Consider the following 19,599-nt stretch of genomic DNA (forward strand, 5'->3'; position numbering starts at 1 on the left):
CACCGCCGCCTTGCCGTGCGCCGTGCCGCCGCCGCTTCGCCCCGGCCTGGAATCCTCGCCCCACCGCTGCAGTGTAGAGAGGAGAAGGAGAAGAATAGATAAGGAGAGGAATAAATAAGGTTGAGGAGAGAGTTAAAAGGAGAGGAGGAGATAAGGTTGAGGAGAGGAGGAGGGAGGAGTTAAAGGAGAGGAGGAGATACCTCGATCTGATCACGCAGGCCTCTCCGATCTCCACGTTGATCTTTTTTCCCGGTTGGTGTTACCAACCGGGACTACAGATAGATCTTTAGTCCCGGTTGGTAACACCAACAGGGAGTAAAGTGTATGCCGATCTTTTTTTCCGGTTGGTGTTATCAACCGGGACTACAAATAGATCTTTAGTCCCGGTTGGTAACACCAGCCAATACTAAAGATTGGAAAGTACCCCTGGAGCTTTTAAACCGGGACTAGAGATGTTTTTAGTCCCGGTTTTTAATACAACCAGGACTATTGTGAAATCTGGTCGACCGACCAAAGATGGTTTCTCCACCAGTGATTTGAGTTATAAACATCTAAGTTTTTTGATTGAATTGACACTAATTTGAGCTATAAACCTGTAGTGTTGTGATAATTTTGTTACTAAATCTGTAGTTTTGCGATACTCCATCTTAAATCTGTAGTTCTCTAAGAAATTTAGTGTACAATATGTAGTTTTATGATATATCTCCTTAAATCTGTAGTTTTGTGATAATTTGACAAAACTATCTGTAGTTTCGTGAAATTTACTCTAAAATTTATTTGTGCTGGACAAGAATATATAAAACAATCAATGGTAAACCTTAGGAGGCAGTTCCCGCCCATTCCGCGTCCCTTAGGAAGCTTAAGTTAAAAACCAGCATGGATAAGTCTTTATATGGGCCGGTTGTTATATGCCGATGTATTAAAAAACGACGTTGATGATATTTTATGTGTTAGTAGTTTTTTTAAAAAAAAAACTCGCACATGTATTACATACATTGTATCCAAAAAGAGCTGGATTCATCTTTAAAGCCAGTCCCCTCAAATCCTCTCTCTCTCTTCCCTAGAATTCCTCACCTCCACTCCTTGCTTCTCTCCCCACTACAATTCTTTTAGGTAAAAATTTGCTACAAGACACTGAAAGATTACGGTCTTTGCTGTGAGACACCCGAAGATCGTGTATTTGCTCGTGGACACTGTAAAAAAGTGGTAATTAGCTGCTGGACACTCATCCCATTATTTTATTATTTCCGGTCAAAATGGAGAGAGAAAGAGTTGCGTAAGTACCAAAATGCCCCTGTACAGTGTTCTTCCTCTCACTTCTTTTCTTTTCCCCTTCTTCTTCTTCGCAGTGGAGCAGAGGGCGACGGCGACCGGCCCGAGCTGGGACGGCTCGGCCACGGCGGGGTGGCGGCGGCGGCGCATCGCCCACAGCGCTGCCGGCGACGCCCTCCGCGTCGGCGCGATGCGCGGCGGCGGCGGCGGGCTCGACTTCTTCACGTCGCGCTCCCATGCCGCCCGCCTCGTCGACCTCATCACCTCGCCGTGGCCCGCCCGCGTCGTCACGTCCAAGCACGCCGCCGCCTCGTCGCATGCTCCGCGGTGAGCTGCCCGAGGAAGCCGCGCACCGCGTCTGTGAGGCACTGGCAACGTCGTCGAGGCTGTCCGCCACGAGCGCTCCATCATGGGTGAAATCCGCGCGCTCCACAACATGGACGACGACGAGGTCTGCGCCTACGCCAACCGCATCGCCGCGCCCTACGACCTCGTCATGCAGACCAAGCAGCTGGGCTGCCTCCCTATCGTGCAGTTCGCGACCGGCAACGTCGCCACCCCCGCCGACGCCACCCTCATGATGCAGCTCGGCTGCGACGGCGTCTTCGTTAGCTCGGGCATCTTCAAGAGCGGCGACCCCGCATGCCGCGCCCACGCCATCGTGCAGGCCGTCACCCACTGCAGGTCATCGCGTCCAAGCACGCCGCCGCCTCGTCGTCCTCGCTGGCACACCTTCGCCGTGGAGCTCTGCCCGGTGTGCCGCGACAGAGAAAGAAAGGAAGAGATGAACGGAGAGAAAGAGAGGAAGAAGAACAGAGAAAGAGAGATTGACAAGTGGGCCCATGGACAAATTTGTCTTTAACCAAAGTTTCTCTCTTTATTTTGACCGGAAATAATAAAATAATAGAAGGAGTGTTCAGCAGCTAATTACCACTTTTTTACAGTGTCCACGAGCAAATAAACGATCTTTGGGTGTCTCACAGCAAAGACCACAATCTTTCGGTGTCCTGTAGCAAATTTTGCCATTGAATGTGAGGACCGATGACTATGAGTGCTAATCTGTCTGTCTATCAGTAAAGAGTACGGGGCATGACGCTCTTTCCCACCTCCTGTTCATCAATTGGGATTCATTTATCGATCAGATGCATTTCGGGGAATAAACTTTTCCAGACTAGTACTATGCCAAATTGGAGAGTATGCCGATATACATAGTTAATAAAAACCCGTAGCGCCCCATTACTTTGTCTGTTTTTATATCTTTTTATATTTTTTTCTTCTCGGAGAATTTAATGTGTATTAGACTACTTTGGAAAAGTTTCTCGTGTATATGCAGAATTTTAAACAGAAGCTCCCACAAGCTGACAGCTTGTGTTTGTTTCGAAGAACCCCTCAACCTTGAAGAAAAGTATAAAAAGACGCGGAAAAATTTTTGCTTCTAAGAATATATAACGCTCTAAACATATTAGTAGAAGGGTGTTTTCACATAAGAGCTATCCCTCAACCCAACACACACCAAACCATCCACTTCTTGGATAGTTCGCCTACTTTCAGTTCATGGAAAAATTATTTATTTATTCAGCTTAACCTTTGGTTTGCCCTACGTCTCAGCTCTGCCCTTAATATGATTGTGATGTTCATATGGAGCTCTCGATGGTCTGAGTTGATTGAGGTTAACAAACTAAAGTTACTTAATCGTGGATCAGTTCTAATTTATATAGATATTCCTTTATATTAGAGCATCATTTTTTTCAAATGATACACTACTTAAAAAGAACCTCATAGGAAGCACTATCATAGGTATTGGTACATAAAAAACCGACACATATGAGATTTTCCCTTTTTTCATAGGTCTATAAATAAAAACTGGTATAATGACTTACAGATGTTGGTTCATAAAAAAAGGCACCAATAATCCCTCAACTCATATGTATCGGTTCTTATAATAAAGCGGCACTTATAGACGTCATATAGGTAGCCGTCCTTGTAATAAACCGGTAGCTATGAGTGCATCGTAACAGGTGTAGATTTTTATTGGAAATCGGCACATATGGTCATCATTTATCTGCCGACCGTTGAAAATTAAAAGCGGCACCTATGTTGGCGCTGCTAATATATGTGTGTTTTGCACATAACTTTTTTATATGAAATCGGATGAAGATAAACTTTATATCAAATTTCTAGAGCACGGTAAGTTCTGCATCTTTGTAGTTGATGATATTTTTATTTGAGATCATTTGGAAGTCTGAAAATATGTGAATTTATTTGGATAAGTGAATTTCTAAAAGTTCCTAGATCTATTTGGATAAGTGAATTTCTAAATTTTCTAAACGATCTCCGATGGAGGCAGAATCTATATGAAAGTTATATATCTAGATGAGATCTATAATTTTGTAGTTGAAAATATTTTCATTTCAGCTCATTTATAGTATTAAATAGTAGTAAAAAGACTTTGAGTGGAGATTGAGGTTGTGGGCTCGAACCGTTCTAACTCCATGCGCTTGAAAATAATGAAAAAATATTGTGAGTTGTCCAAACCAAAGTGTGACCATGTATAAATGACTAGTAAAATACAAAATATTTTTTGGGTTTTTTTTCGAGCACGTAAATATAAAATAGAGGTGCACCTTATAGGGAAATATTCATTTGGTTTATTTTGAGCCAATAAAAATAAAAAAAATTATCTTTATAAGTGTCGATTCTAAATTATATCCGGTAAATCTTGTGAGTAGGAACCAAAGTATGACCATGGATATGTAGTAAAATACTAAATATTTTTTTTGTTTTTTTAGCCCTAAAAATAAAAAAACGAGTATACCCCTATATTTGTCCATTCCAATTAGAACCGGTACCAAACTACCAATAAGGATATCATTGGTGCCCCTCATTAGTACCATCTGACGGGTGTTGGTTGGGGAGTCAACACTATGTAGGGTTTATGTAATAATGACATGCTACCCATAATTTGTTTTTTCTTTACACCTAGTACCTCATGTCGCACCACTAGCTGTGTGACGTGGCACTGCGATCCCTCTCTCAGGAACATCAGTTTATATATATTATCATGTGTTGTTCAAGCTCGGGTCTCGCATTAGGCACATAGCCTGTCTTATGTTGGTGACTGTTTTTGGTCGCAGTCATTTGTAGTTTCTTAAGCATGGTACATATTTGTTTACATCCACTCGAACAAGTATGGATCATTAGTTCGACACTTCAAGTATTCAAGTCATTCTGTATGAACTCAAAGTGACAACGGAGGAGTTTCAAGCACTTTTTTACGTCCATTACAACTTGTGTGAATCATTTCGTAACGAATGGAGTGCACATAGAGTTCACATCAAATTGAGTTAAATCATGCCTTGTACACTCAAAATGACAATCGAGGACTTCAAGCGCTTTTCTACATCCCCTACAACGCGTGTGAATCAATTCATTCACAATAAATTAATGGAGTGAATATTGAGTTCAGAACAAATAGAGACCAATATTCTATATGGATTAAAAGTGTTATTATATTAGAGGAGATTCAAGTATTTTTCCTGCATCCACTGCAACGCGTGTGACTCGTCGGTCCGCAACTGAAGTAATGAAAATTGAGTTTATACCTGCATGGATCAAAAGTTACATTATAGGAGTTTCAAGTGCTTTCTTATATACATTCCCATGCGAATCATTGGTTCGCAACAAATGGGAAGAATCATTCTGTATGTACTTAACTTGACATTAGAGGAGTTTCAAGTATTTCTTTTAACATCCATTATAACTCGTTTGAATCATTCATTTGCAATGAACGGAGTGAAAATTGAGTTTGGATGGGAGGGTTTTTTCCTCCGTAATTTTTGTATCTTCTTAATGAAATGACTCACAATACTAATTATCTTGCATGTTCGAGAAAATATGTGGTTCAGCTATAGGGTTACAGGTGGTACTTTTTGTTGCCCTGTGCAATCTTTGGGTGATTCGGAATGATGTACATCATATCGATGTTCCAGAGTCTCCTAACGTTGTCATGGAGAGGATCGCTTTTTGGTTGGAAGAATGGGCAAATCTGAATAGTGGTAAATCACCAGCTGTTCACTACCCGGCGAAATGGTGGCAAACGCCTTCTAGCGGCTGGTTCAAGGTGAACATAGATGGAGCATTCATGGCGTCTGAACTTAAGGGGTCTGGGAGCTGCTAGCTAGAGTAGTTCTGAGGAATAACAAGGGTAAGATTTTGGGGGCAGCATATATTAGCATGCCAAAGGGCTCTGAGTCTGGCTATAAAAATGGGAGTTGCAGAGTTGATTCTGAAAACGGATATGTTACATGTGGTGAATATGCTATCTGAAGAAGAGTTCAATCATTCAAAGTATAGGACAGTTATCCAAGAGTTGAAATGTAAGCTCAGGTACTTCCACATGTTTTAATGCAAGATTGTTAATTTGTTATTCTCGCCACAAGAATAAGGGCATTTAGCGACCCTTTCCCATGACCCACGGATGAAAGAGTCACCAGAATGTATGCCTCTATTATTTTGCGACTCTTCTTGGTTGTGAGATTATGATAGCTGGTGACACATTGGATGACTTTTGCAGAAGACTCAAGGTTCACAAGTCTAGTGATAAGAGCAACCGCAATGTATACTACCAAAGTGGATAATAACGTGGGCCCAGGTTTAGGTGGTAACAGTTATTACAAAGCTCACAATATGCTATGCCTATTCTGCAAATTAAGGTGGGGTCCACCTTAAAAAGAATCATTGTAAAACTATCTCCTATAGCCATGCTCGTACAAAAAGATTCTCATATCTACAGAAAATATTGTCTATTCTCTTGTTACCGGCAGTAGCACAGTGGCCCGGTAGTAGTTATTGTCTCTACCCACAATGTTTCTTACCTGGTTATAAGTCTATATTAATTGTTTGTTACCTGCTTTTGTTCAACATTGTGGTTGCCCTTACCAGGTGGTGACACATTAGATGGCTGTCTGTAGAAGAGTCAAAGTTTTTAAGTCTTGGTGACCCCTTACAAGTGCCATGTGTTGTTTGTTTAATTATAGAAACACTTATGTTTAATTTTCTAGGGAACGGTTTACGAACTGGTCCTCAGTTCCCCTATGTTCCTTATATCTTACTCCCTTCGTCCCAAAATATAAGGAATTTTGGGTGAATATGACATATCCTAGTACAATCATTCTAAATAGACTCCATGTCCAGAATTATTGTACTAAAATATATCACATCCACCAAAATACTTGAGACAGAGGGAGTATCTTGATGATGGCTGTGAAGAGCCCATTATGTTTGAATAAAGTGTCTTTAGGCTGTGCTGTTTAGGCACTCACAGTGCGTCACCAATTTTTGAGGAGCCAACACTGCCACTTTGTAAGCAACAACCTCCACAGTGCATGTGGTCTTCTTTTTCCTTCACAGTGGGTCCCACCCTTCTCTCTCACTTTTTACCTCCTCTCCTCTCTCTCCCTGCCTTCCCTAACCAGGCCACAAAACTGCTCCCTCCTCTAGTGCGCCGCCGGCGCCTCCCACACACCGCCGTCACCCCTCTCCCCCTCCGCCGGCGTCCCTCTCCCCCTCCGGATCTGGCGGCCCGCCGGCGGCGACACGGCGCGGGAGCCGAAGGCGGACGACCCCGAGGCGATCTCGGCGAAGGGCGCTAGCGGCGGATGACCCCGGGGCGGGCTTAGCGGAGCGCGCCGGCGGCAACGCGGCGGAGACGGCGGCGCGGGCGGCAACGGTGCCGAGGCGGCCACCCTCTCCTCCCCCGAAGCGGCGGCGGCGCCGCCACGCTGCTTCGGCTTCGCCTTGGGCTTCTTCGACGAGGAGGACGCCGCGGCGCCGCCCTTCGGCCTCCCCATGGCGCGGGCGCGTCTCTCTCTCTCCTTCCGGGCAGCGCTTGCTGATGAGACGGCGGCGGCAGGCGGCTAGATCCAGCCCGGGCGGAGAGGCGGCGCCGGGAGTTGGTTTGGTTTGCTTCTTCTCTGCTTCAACGGTTGGTCGACTTCAATGCAAGAAAGCGTCGGCAGCAATTGCTCCTCCTGTTTAGTTAATGTCGTCAATGGCCTCCAACGAAGGTATTCTTCTCTTCTTTCTCAAATATTCTGTTTCTCGCATATATGTTTGCTCCTTTTTTTTCCTTCTGCTCGCTTCTCTCTTCTTCTGTTCGTCTTGGTGATGACGAAACTGAAGGAGTATTTGGTGATTGAATCTGCAGAGGCCGGATTCCCTTCTCTCCTGTGGGATGAACTCGACGACGACGCGGGGCAGGATGAACTCGACGACGACGCGAGCGCGGGAGAACGACGAAACGATGTCACGACCTCCACAATGCGCGCAAGTGCCCGTTCCTCACGCCGCTCGCCCTGGATTTGGCCGAGGAACGCGTGACCAAAGTTGGACGCGCGGACTTGAGAAAAGTGTGACTTGAGAAAAGTGTGCCAGAAGCTAACGTGGCAAGGAATCTATGAGCTGTGGCAAGGAATCTATGAGCTGGCGCAGTGAGGCTGAACGCAACCTCACCGCATTGTAAATGGCCTTAGTGTGAGTTCTAGCTAGCTTCTAAAAATACAATAACCAGATTTGTGGCACACGGATGTTGGACAGTTGGAGTGCTGTTTTAGGAGTCTCTGAAAAGTGACCGAGAATCTGGCCCTTGGGTTAATGACAAATTTGATTCAACGATAATACATGAATTTAATTGAATATACACATGATTTTACACCACTGACTGTAGTGACAAAAAAAATATTTCAGCTCTATAGATGCAATCAAATCGTAAATGCGTTAATTTTAAAACTACCTGTCTATCTGGAGAAACAAAATAGCAAGGTCAGCTGTAATAGATAGATGCCAGAACAACTAACAAGTCGGTCAGAAGAAGCCCGATAGCATCAAATACGTATTTTGGGGCAAATAAACCCCAGACCTGCAAAGTTTGACATTGTATAGTGTCACATAAAGTCCACCATAATTAATTAGCAAAAGCAGGAATACTCGTGGTATTCTTATGTGGCGCTGGGGTAAAAATTACCATCAAGTGACGCCGTTGAATGGTAACACAAATGATTGTAAGCGTTGTTGTGATTGATGTAATTAAACCATACATCAAAAGCACCTAAGTGAAACAAAACAGACAAGGGACCCCATCGATCAGTAAGCAAACAAACAGAAAACATAATTTGGTCTCCAAATGGAGTTCCATAATGCATGCAAGATCAGTACTCCCTCCGGTTCCATAATTCTTAACATTTTGGATAGGGTTGAGGTCAAACTTTTGTAACTTTGAACATCAATAACTTTAAATATATTTAGTTTAAAGGAAGTAGAACAACATAAAAATAAATATATTTAGTTTAAAGGAAGTAGAACAACATAAAAAAGTAAACACGCATTTATTTATTGTATATATATATTATAATAGAAAAACAAAGTCAAAGATGTATTTTGAAGGCCGTGTCGTTGTCCAAAACGTCAAGAATTATGAAACGAGAGGGAGTACTACGCTTTGTCCTATTGTTTATATTCTGGGAGCTCCAAATTATTTTTTGTATCCAATATTTTAGTGCCTAACTACTTGCAGTATATTTGAATTTGGCATAGATACCTTGAAGTTAGTATTTTAGGCTGCTGCTTTGTAACGTTAAACTGGTCCAGAAAAAAATAAAACTACTCCATATTTCTAACTAATTACCTGTATTAATCTGGTGACAGTGGCATCATTCACCTTGCTGTTCTTGGATGCAGAATTGTACCAGCATATGGCAATAAACGGAAGACTAAGAACAGGCAGTATGTGAGAAACGCCAAAAGTATCAATGGAAAGAAGAAGGCCTTGTCGGATAATATGGAAATGATCAAACCTGTAAAATTAATTGTTGTGATAAGTAAACCGTGTGCATCATGAGAGATGCCTTTCAGCATTTATATTTGGAACATGATTACACTCACCCAATGAATGCAGCACCATAACGGAGGCCATCAAAGGTACACCTGAAACATAATTTTTGATCAACAATGTATTTTCAACAACTCCATCTAAAAATATGAATTAAATCACATCAGATACAGAAAATACAAATTGTACATGCATTTTATTCCAGACTAGGAAACAAATTGCATACTAAAAATGCATTATTAACAGAAAGATAAATTCTAACTAAAAGATAAAGGTCAGTAACATCCACACAGCAAGGAAATTACCAATGACCCGTCAGATAAAATAGACAAACTGCCAGAAAGCTCCATTGTGTTACTGAAACAGAGTCAGCAGCATGTATTCCTTTGTCAAGTTTCAGCTCTCTCTGATTTTTCTGCTGTAACTTTATTAAACACCATGCTGCAAAATGAAAAAGAAAATCACATGCCATGCTCTTAATTAGGACATAACAGGAAAAGAATCTCAAATAGTGCCCAAAGTAGTAATTGCCATGTTCTGAGAAGCAACCATATGTCTAGGAATAGAGCTCACAGTACCTATAGTCATACAAATTAGAGCCACAAAGGGACCTTGTCTTCCCAACAAGATCAAGATAGTAGGACTCCAGGAGCACAGCATGACAGCTGACAAACTAGTTATCCTTTCATTCATCTTCAAATGATCAGTTGACCCAAACAACCGATAAAATGCAGATATTGCTAATGATAAACCTCCAATAGTGTATACAAGGTGAGGAGCTAAACTTATTCCAGTCTCTCTAATAGCTTTAGTATGAGAGAGCAAAGTACTTTCAGAAGCCCAATGAATTGCTATAAATATATAACTCAAGATGCTTCCAGACATAACAGAGTACTTCAAGAATCTATGACTGATCGCATAGGATATGCACTTCAAAATGATATAGGCCACTAAGGTAAGAGATATGATGGGGAATATTTCCATGAGATCACTGCAAAAACTTGAACCAAACAGGCCACAAATAATGCTGACTGGGTGGTCATTTGAAATTATTGACCCAGAAATTTGTTTTGACATCCCAAACTCAATCCCAAATCGTATGAAAATATTAAGGAGGAGAAAAACAAACTCCTGCGAATAAATAGAGTAAAAGTAGATCAGAAGTTGACTATACATAATAATAGAATAAAACTGAGGTCAACACAGGGAAATTGGGAGCATTAATTGTGATAAGAATATTAACTTCTATGATGAATTTTCCTTTTGTGGCTGAGTGCCACACACTGGCAATGCAACTCGTGGCCAAAAGAAAGTTTGCAACTCTACCTTCTGCCACTGCATCACAAGAAATAGATGCATGAATAAGCAGGTGCACCAAATAAATTTATAATATTTGATGAGGTTGGTATAGCTGACAAACTCACATATATAGCTATTGGATAGGAAACTTGCTGCCCGAATTGCAACCAATGCAAAAGCAAAGAAATTTTTCGGAATGAAACTTGAACTTGCTCTTTCCTTTTCTGAAATTTGATTAATATTCAACTTCACAAGCATACATGCCTGAGTACTAACTGACAGTATCATAACTGAAAGACCAATGCCCATCAACCATAAATCAAACTCAGTCCATGCAGAGCGAGCAAGCTTTGCAAAGCTCTCCAAGAAGTCAGAGTATGCATCAATTTGCAACCGCAGAGCTGAACTTGTGCATTCCTTATTTGCGCACTCCTTTAATTCATCCTGACTGCTTGTTTCCAATGGACATGTAGACCTCAGGACAGAGGACCAATTTGCCTGAGCTTTTGAATACAGATCTGCAACATGGTTCAGGTCTTCTGCTCGAAATCCAATAACAGAAGTGGCAGAATATCGATCAATGTACCTCTTTACCTATGAGGGTTAACTGAAAATCAGCGTAGAGCTAGGAGGACGCAATCCACCCAACCAAACAAATACAAATGAACTTTCATATTACCTGCCAACAATTTATACAGAGAGCTTCAGCATATCTCCGCATCCATGCTTCTAGATCATTCTGCTGTGTACAATCATTGGCACCGATCTGTTGATTATCCCATGTTCCAGCACTCAGAGCATACAATTCTGGGTTTACACGTCCAATGCTAGATATGGCACAATAGAACACATTTCGTAAATATACTGAATTAAGTACTACAACTATGGAAGGATGTAGGGACAATAGCAACTGAAAAATAAAATCAAGTCGAATCAGTATATATAATGAAAAAAAAAAAAGCAACTAGATAGTGTCTCTAGTCAAACCAGATAGTAGCACACACTGCAAACAACAGAAACAAGCAAGTACCAAGTAAAGCGTACACACCTTCCAAAAGGAAAAGGTATACCAAGTAGCGCTGCTATAGTTACTGCAAAATCAAGCTAAGAACAAGGAGAAAAATTAAGCAATATTGATCATATAAGCCATCAACATAAAAGAATGCAGTTAGCACTGACCTGCTGCATAGTGCTGACGCACACCTCTTTACCATGCTAGAAAAGAAATAAACGTGTGATTAGTAGGCACATTACTACAGTCACAAATAAAAGCAAGCAAAATCTGGCTAAACAAAATGTACTACGATTAACATGTATCTTGGCCAAAAACTGTATTACATCAATCACTGCTTATTTCAAATTTACATTCCTAAAATTTACAGGCCCTCATTCCCACTCTTTTCATTAAAAAACGCTGCATGCAGTACTTCATAGCCATGCATAACACAGTCAGAGTAGAGTTTAAAATAGTCAATCACTTTGCCCTACGGTTTTAGATGTCAAACCAAATATACAACAGTAAGACATTCAATATGGAAGCAAGGGATTAGAAAAATATCTTCTGTACGCAATTCTAGTTTAAGTGTTCTAGACAAAAAAAATGTAACTCAGGTTATAATATGGCCAATGAATATTAATTATAATTGTTTGAAAACTTAGTCCTGATCATAACATTATCGCCATACATGGCAAGATAGCTCAAATCATAATTAGTTAGCAGAACATATAGGATAAGAAAATGTACCAGATCAGCGTTGCATAAATTTTTACCAAGAACAGACAAGACAGCATTTGGTGGGGTCTTCGGACTCCATGCAAAGAGCGATGTTTCAACCTATAATAGTAACAGCATTAGTTATGTAGACATGATTACCATTTAGTGTTCCTCTTCAGCATTTAGCAACAAAACATAAGATAGATCACCTCTTCAGCAGTTCCTCCACCATGATCACCATTTAGTGTTTGGCCATGATCCCCCATTACAAGAAGTAAAGTATTCTCATGGGGACCACCCGATGTTGATAGACTTTTCAATGTGTCAATTACATCCTGTATGAGTTAAATATAGCAGCATTTGATTATCATAGTTAATATGGCCATCATATGGGAATAAAGAACATAATGAGGTCAAATTTAAAAGAATGATAAGCAGGTAAGCATAAAGCCACATTATATATTTGTGCATGAGGTGACTGACCTCTAGGATCCGATTGTATTGCTCCAACTTCTGGATCATTGGGGTAGAGTCAACACCGAATATATGCCCTGCATGGTCCTAAAGGAAGTTGATCTCACATGTTCTTTATTCAAAACGGACAGGATAAAAGGATTAATTTTAAGCTAAGGCATAAGAGAATGCACAATAACTTACCACGCCAAGGAAATGTGCAATAAGAACGTCCCAATCATTTTTGTGTAATGATGGAAGCAAGTGCTCAATAACACCATTGTCTACCTGATATATACGATAAATACAATTACTGGTAATTTCATGGAAAATTTATGGGAGGAAAAAAACTCGCATTGCAGAACAAGGAAAAGAATGGTACCAAAGATATGACATACTGTGTCAAGATCTTTAACGTTAAAAGAAGGGTAAGGATATGACTTGTTGAAATGTTCAGGGTATAACTGGATCCAAGTATCGTCTCCCATCATGACGACCCTCTTTCCATTTTTGGCAAACTGATTGAGTACAAAGAAACAAGAGGCAACACATACTTCCACGGTTAGTTATCCAGAATAAACTGAGTAAGTTTACTGACACCATATTTGTAATGTTAGATGCAAGATGAGATTGTGACAAGAACCTGATGCATTATGTTGTCTTCTACTATTGCTGGAGCTCCAAAGCTATTTCCCACATCAATAAATGTAGGCAGACCACCTGTCGTCAGAGCCTGAGTATAGAATTTTACAGCAAGGATGTTAAAGCCTGGGGGGTGAAGAACACACAAAGTTACAACCATTTGATTGCACTGAATCGTGCAGAGCATATCAGGTCAACTCAATTCATGAATGCATATAATGCGATAATCTTATACTGCACTGAATTGAGGAAAGGACAACAATTTTTCAGGGTAACTCTGTTGATGAATGAATGAATATCTGGATTAACAACAACAGAAACAGAGTTGATCACCTTAAGACGTTGAAGGCTAGTCGTCGGTGGATCAGCAAGCGCTTTGAATATCCTAGCAGAGGTCTTCTCATCAGCAGCCAATTTTTGCAGAACCTGCAGTTTGTCCATCCATGGTTGCCTCTCTGCAGCGAATCATGGCCTCATCTCAGAGTTACAAATCACATTCTCACATGTTACACGTTGAGCATTATAGTAATACATAAAAGGAGTAAATCACCTTGAAAGAATGTACTTGGTGCCACAAAATCGAACCTGCAGGACAGTGCATTGCACAACTGTGTCAGCTCCAAACTTATCGTACTTTCTCGGTAACCCAACACTGAGTATAATCGCAGTAGCCAACAAGAGATTTAATTTCTCTCTTGGGGAATCTAAGATTCGAGGGGTGGTGATTTTACCTGAGGGCGTCGAGGACGACGATGACGAGGCGGTCGACGGCGGGCGGGGGCCAGGAGGAGCAGCCCGGGGAGATGCCGGTGCGGTCGTCGCGGTGGCTGTGGACGTCGAGCTCGGTGCGGGTGAGGAGGAAGCCGCGGGTGAAGAGGTAGATGGCGAGCGAGTGGAACATGAGGACGGCGAGGAACAGCAGCGGCCACGCGCGGCGGCGGGCGTGGCTCCCCGGCGCTGCCATGGATCCCGTCAGCGAACCGCGGCGAGATCTGGCGGAGGGCGGGTGGGGATGGTGGAGGCGTGCGCCGTAGCGCGGCGAGCGGCGTGGCTTCTGGCGGCGTCGGACGGCGGCTGCGTGTTGGATGGGCCTAATTAGTGGGCCTACGGCTTTTTGGGCTTACTGGCCCATCAACGCTCATGTCTTCTACTGGGCTGGATGCAACATGCTGCAGTTGGGCTATTTAGGCATAGTAAAATGGAATAAGTGCACTTACCATCCCTCATCTTTCCGTCTGGTTTAATTAGCATACTTATTAAACCTCGATATCATTAAATGGTTTTGCAGTTTTAAAAAGATTTAGGTGAAGATGTCTGATATTGAGGTTTAAACATAATGGACAGAAAAGATGAGGGATAACAAATGGACTTATTCCTAGTAAAATGCGTGACCATAGCCCGTCAAAATGTTCCACTGCTGATCAGACGGTTAAACTGCTAATGGTGGACAGTTCTAATCGAGAGGCTGCCCTACAGTAGGAATGTAGGATATGCTTTGACGATATTTCTTCAGTGGTTCAGTGGATCAAGTGTGTAGCGCTGCGTCCCAAAATATAAGCTACTCCCTCCATTAAAAAAAAAAACTCAATTTAGAAAGAGACGTGTCTCCTAGATGTTTTTTTAAGGACAAAGAGAGTAAAACGGATGTGACATTTTTTTTAAGGACGGAGAGAGTAAAACGGATGTGACATTTCTAGCTCTTTTGTCCAGATTCGTATTCTCTATAGATTCGTAAGAATGTTTGAAATGAGCGAGACAAGCAGTAGAGAGTATTTCATGATCAAATACCCTCCTGTAACAATCACCGGATTCGATGGAATCCCACGACAGAAGGAGCCGAACTAACAAAAATTGAATCCAATACCAAATTTCATGTGGTTGAAGCAAAACTGGCGAGTTACACACCTCTTACATGAGAAAGATCCATAGCATCCGCGCACATATAAAAGACCCAGATACACTAAACCAGTTGGATGTCCGTTACACGCATGGCAATCGGAACCGAGATTCTAAGCAGCAGAGAAACAAGACAGGTAGGTCTAAGGTAGTGCTAGTTTGGCAGCATTACACATCAGCGATCGTCACCTCGACCTCGACACCAGGCTCGATGGTGATGGAGGTGATCTGCTTCACAACATCTGGGGAGCTGATGAGATCGATCACCCGCTTGTGGATGCGGAACTCGAAACGATCCCATGTGTTTGTTCCTGGTCAGAAAAGAACGCAAAATTGTCCTGAATTAGCACAAGAAAACCCAACCAATGTGAAGTTAAGCCAACAAGATGTCAGCAAATTTCCCTAGCTTAAGCAACTAGCATCCAAAGTGGTTTCATCTAACAAAGAGCGTCCAGTTTAACTGTTGCAAGCATAAACTGACCTGAAGATATATTGATGAAAGATAAGCATGAAAGTAAAAAAACTGTCAATCATCAGAACAATATGCTACAACTACATGAGCATAGGTAAACAGGGGTACAGGATGATTGGCACACAAAAAGGATATACATTACAAGTTAAACATATCATGTACTTTGTCCAATTAACAAATCAATGAATTCACATAATAATAAATCCCATGAAACAAACTCACATGTCCACTTAAATGGGCGTAAAGTTTGATCCTTTAGTTTAGTGATGTCTTTTTGCAACCAAGTCTCTTGCGCAATGCAGGCTTCGAGCCTATGGTTGCTATAATAGTGGGAAGAGCACTAATCTTGTTTATCAATGGATTCCTTCTCTAATACTACCTCCATTTATAAATATATGACACCGTTGACTTTTAAATCTACGTTTGACCACTCATCTTACTCAAAAAAGTTATACAGGTATCATTAATTTTGCCATGACTTGTTTTATCATCAAATATACTTTAAGCCTCACTTATATTTTTATATTTGCTCGATTTTTTGAATAAGACGAATTGTCAACATATATCTAAAAGTCAACAGCGTCATACATTTAAAAACAGAGGGAGTACAATACTACATCCATCCCAAGGTGTAACTATATCTAGCTATGAATCTAGACAAGTTCATATCCAGATTCAAAGCCAAAGAGAGCTACATTTTGGGCAGGAGGTTTTACTACACTATGCAACCTTTGTAGGTTAGGAGCCAAAAAGATAAATAGTAACTAGAAAACTGATAGAAAAATTCTAAACAAATCAAAAATGAGTTCCATCTGGTCAAAAATATGACATTTGGCTTTTTCAATCAGACTTTTAAAACTTAACTACCAATATATTTTAAAACGCATGTTTGAAAACATTAAAAAGACATGTGCAGATTTTTCTTGAAAAGTACTTCCATAATATAATAAACTTGTTCACACCACGAAGATCATAAGTCAAACATCATATATTTTGGACCAGAGGAGTAACAAACTATGATACTCCCTCCGTCCCAAAATAAACAAACCTAGTACAGGACTAGGAAGTGCCACATCCCCGTACTAGCTTTGTTTATTTTGGGACAGAGGGAGTACCTAGCAAGCTACGAGACTAGCCAGTAGTTTCTTGTGCCACTGGTACTCGATCCCATAACAGTTATCACTAGTCCATAACAAACCTTAAATTTAAAAGTAGCATTGCTATTATTACCAATCATACTAAACTATCAGGATACAAGAGGGCCAGCCCACAAACCCACTTATAGGCCATTTAAGTGGACCAACCTATGGTTTACCCACTTGAATAGCCCATAAATGGGTTCAAAAGCCAGCCCACTTGCATTCCAATAGAATACCAACATATGTGCCTTCCAAATCCCTGCTAAACAAAATCTTACTAAACCTTCTTGACTTCAGAACTTGGCTTGGCTATCTTTAAAATTATGACATGTGGAGAATAATAACACTAAAATTGAAGAAACGTCTGTATATTCTGCCCCCTTAATATGAGACTGTGGGGGTAACGGCAAGTTTTCTGAGCTTGCCTCTAGATCATTCCCTTATCTAGGAGTGAATAATATAGGATTATCCTAGTTTGTTGTAGCTTGACAGTGTCCATCGCTTGCTATCCCGCTGCCCATCCATCTCCATGCATGAAATGGTTGGGTGATGAAATGGTTGGGTCGACAAAGAACAGGTAAACCAAACTTATTCACCACAAACCTCCAATAGTAACCCTTCTACTCAACTTGCTATACCATGTGCTTTCACTCGAAAACTTAAACATTCATCCTTCATTACATTTTGGTGGCAACTTGTTGCTGGTAGTCTTTATTGCAGATTTTAGATAGCCGAAAGTCACTATAAGAACATGGCCATACAACAATAACACTTAGTGAAGTACTCTAACTAAGGCAAATTTCAACAAAGAGATTGCCTGAAAAATCAAATAGTTTTGACTAAATGATTCCAATGGTCACACAATCCACACTAGTCACCAACCAAGAGCACTAATTTAGACCAGGATCTAGCTTAACCAAGCATCTATACACTGGCATCTATACAGTGGCATCTGTCTCCACCAATCCATTTCCTAACCACCTAAACCAAAGCTATACCCATGAGTCGAAACATACCACAAAAACAAATGGATTCAAACCCAATCAAGCATTGCAATTAGAGGTGGCTGCAACTGGTCAATACCTTCACCGCACGGCGACTTGCGGGTGGTGATGTGGAGCACCTTGGTGGGGATCCTGACGGGGCCCTTGACGCGCAGCTGCTTGTCCTTGGCGCCCTTCACCAGATCAGCGCAAACTGCAACCATAAACACACGAATCAGCTTCGCGCTCTCAGCAAAAAAAAATCCGATCTAATCTAATCCTCTCTGAACGACAACGAACTGAAGCTATAGAAGAAAAAGAGAAAGAATGGATTACCCTTCTCGAGGTTCTTGACGTTCTTGGAGGAGAGGGTGATGCGGATGCGGTTGAGCTGCAGCTCCCGCGCCTCCTCCATGCCGAGCTTCCCGCCCTTCATCGCGCCGCCGGCGCCGTACACCGCAGCCGCCGCCATGTTTGCTTCGCCTCGCCTCGCGTTCTCCGCTCCGCTCGCTCGGGGGGTGGGGTTGGTGGTGCTCGGGGATGGCGGCGCGGGTGGCGTTAGGGTTTCGGAGGGGGCGGAGGTTCGCTCGGAAGGGCCATTTATATAGGAGATGATATGGGCTCGGCCCAACTCTAACTAACCTCTGAATGGGCTGTCTCTCAGACTCTCACTCTCTCTTCTTTTGGCTGTCTGAAATTGGAAGTGTATGGTTTTTTTAGGGTAATATATGATATATATACTTTTTTGAGGTGCAACATAATCAAAGATTCAAAGTGGCCATCTTTTATGCTTTTGTAGGATTTTATTAGTTTATTGTCAGGTTATTCTCTAGGAAAATTTGTTTATAAAGGATATAGAATAAGAATAGATTAATAAAAGGGATTTTAGATTAGTAGTACACAATGCTAGAAAGTCTTATAACCTGAAACGGAGGTAGTACTAATAATAATTTGATTGATATAATAGACAAAAGAATCCAACTTCTTCGCAATGTACACTCCCTGCTTCCTTTAGTGTTTAGGGAGAAAAAGCATGCAGAAAACATCAATTTTCTAAGCTTTTTACCATTTTAACGTAAGTTCCTTTTCCCCTAAGAACTCATGTAAAAAATATTTTTTGTCTATACTAGAAAAAGACGTTTTCCAGCGGTACAACGACTATTAGGAGCTATAATGACATTATAATTTTACATGAATTTATAATCTACATTGGTCAAAAAATAAATCACCTAATAGAAACATCTAATAAAAAATATAAAAAATTTTAGAGTTGGACCAGGGTTTCACTTATCGCACGATAATCGTGCGATTATCGCGGGGGTACGGTAGGGGAAACCGGCGATATGATTTGGATGAATTTTTACCAAATTCAAAATTCCGGAAAAAATCGAAAAAAACTGAAAAAATTCATGGATGTAGCGCGATAACATGCCACCTCATCGTCCACTAGTAATAATTACAAGGAAAAATTAGAACCATGCCATTATAATTTTGCAAAATTTGAGATATACTATCCTGACCCACATGTCATTGACTCATATGAGTCCTACATGTCATTGAGATACCGATGACATATCTTAAACTTTGCAAAATTATAATGGCATGATTTCAATTTACCCTAATTACACACAAACTTATGCAAGCATGCAACATATCTATAATTCATTGAATTCTACATATCAACATCCAATCATTTTTCTTCACATTATTTTTTCACAATATTTTTAACATATATATATATATATATCCATCATTTCTATATTACTTAACATATATTCATCTATACAATTAAAGTGTAGAATATCATAGTTCATCTACAATCTCATACTAAATGTATTTCTCTC

General features: G+C 41.1%; 3 protein-coding genes across 5 annotated transcripts; 1 reads left to right on the forward strand and 2 right to left on the reverse strand.

Moving 5' to 3' along the window:
* The first annotated feature begins 1,288 nt into the window (after positions 1-1,288).
* On the forward strand, positions 1,289-2,371 carry LOC127752679 (uncharacterized). Its single transcript, XM_052278081.1, has 2 exons — positions 1,289-1,553; positions 1,638-2,371. The coding sequence occupies exons 1-2, from the start codon at positions 1,289-1,291 to the stop codon at positions 2,132-2,134; spliced, it is 762 nt and encodes a 253-aa protein (XP_052134041.1). The 3' UTR covers positions 2,135-2,371.
* Positions 2,372-4,582: 2,211 nt separating this feature from the next.
* Positions 4,583-14,314, reverse strand: LOC127753216 (uncharacterized). 3 transcript variants are annotated; one of them, XM_052278688.1, is made up of 21 exons: positions 13,997-14,314; positions 13,816-13,850; positions 13,599-13,720; positions 13,267-13,356; positions 13,022-13,141; positions 12,828-12,911; positions 12,654-12,731; positions 12,380-12,505; positions 12,201-12,290; positions 11,636-11,671; positions 11,505-11,560; positions 11,136-11,283; positions 10,582-11,050; positions 10,401-10,492; positions 9,736-10,288; positions 9,463-9,598; positions 9,211-9,252; positions 8,954-9,122; positions 8,294-8,377; positions 8,063-8,188; positions 4,583-4,874 (listed from the first exon to the last, which is right to left on the reverse strand). In XM_052278688.1, the coding sequence occupies exons 1-20, from the start codon at positions 14,227-14,229 to the stop codon at positions 8,093-8,095; spliced, it is 2,859 nt and encodes a 952-aa protein (XP_052134648.1). In that variant the 5' UTR covers positions 14,230-14,314; the 3' UTR covers positions 4,583-4,874; positions 8,063-8,092. The 3 variants fall into 3 exon arrangements, with proteins under 3 accessions (XP_052134648.1, XP_052134649.1, XP_052134647.1); XM_052278689.1 differs by lacking the exon at positions 4,583-4,874 and adding an exon at positions 7,859-7,990; XM_052278687.1 differs by lacking the exon at positions 4,583-4,874 and having other exon boundaries at positions 7,859-8,188.
* An 802-nt stretch (positions 14,315-15,116) lies between these two features.
* LOC127752800 (40S ribosomal protein S20-1-like) lies at positions 15,117-18,343 on the reverse strand. The gene is made up of 3 exons (XM_052278211.1): positions 18,092-18,343; positions 17,856-17,969; positions 15,117-15,472 (listed from the first exon to the last, which is right to left on the reverse strand). The coding sequence occupies exons 1-3, from the start codon at positions 18,225-18,227 to the stop codon at positions 15,330-15,332; spliced, it is 393 nt and encodes a 130-aa protein (XP_052134171.1). The 5' UTR covers positions 18,228-18,343; the 3' UTR covers positions 15,117-15,329.
* Positions 18,344-19,599: the final 1,256 nt, after the last annotated feature.

The sequence above is a fragment of the Oryza glaberrima genome, chromosome 10 (assembly GCF_000147395.1).
Source record: "Oryza glaberrima chromosome 10, OglaRS2, whole genome shotgun sequence".
Lineage (NCBI taxonomy): Eukaryota > Viridiplantae > Streptophyta > Magnoliopsida > Poales > Poaceae > Oryza > Oryza glaberrima.

What these genes read in the sequence shown, in the direction of transcription:
- LOC127752679 (XM_052278081.1), top strand. Translation starts at nt 1,289, where the DNA reads ATGCCCCTGTACAGTGTTCTTCCTCTCACTTCTTTTCTTTTCCCCTTC. An exon ending in CACCTCGCCGTGGCCCGCCC is followed by an intron (nt 1,554 to 1,637) that starts GCGTCGTCACGT and finishes CGCGTCTGTGAG; the next exon opens with GCACTGGCAACGTCGTCGAG.
- LOC127752800 (XM_052278211.1), bottom strand. Translation starts at nt 18,227, where the DNA reads ATGGCGGCGGCTGCGGTGTACGGCGCCGGCGGCGCGATGAAGGGCGGG. An exon ending in CGTCAAGAACCTCGAGAAGG is followed by an intron (nt 17,970 to 18,091) that starts GTAATCCATTCT and finishes TTATGGTTGCAG; the next exon opens with TTTGCGCTGATCTGGTGAAG. An exon ending in CAAGTCGCCGTGCGGTGAAG is followed by an intron (nt 15,473 to 17,855) that starts GTATTGACCAGT and finishes TTTTCTGACCAG; the next exon opens with GAACAAACACATGGGATCGT.
- LOC127753216 (XM_052278688.1), bottom strand. Translation starts at nt 14,229, where the DNA reads ATGGCAGCGCCGGGGAGCCACGCCCGCCGCCGCGCGTGGCCGCTGCTG. An exon ending in AAGACAACATAATGCATCAG is followed by an intron (nt 13,142 to 13,266) that starts GTTCTTGTCACA and finishes GTACTCAATCAG; the next exon opens with TTTGCCAAAAATGGAAAGAG. An exon ending in TTGCACATTTCCTTGGCGTG is followed by an intron (nt 12,732 to 12,827) that starts GTAAGTTATTGT and finishes AACTTCCTTTAG; the next exon opens with GACCATGCAGGGCATATATT.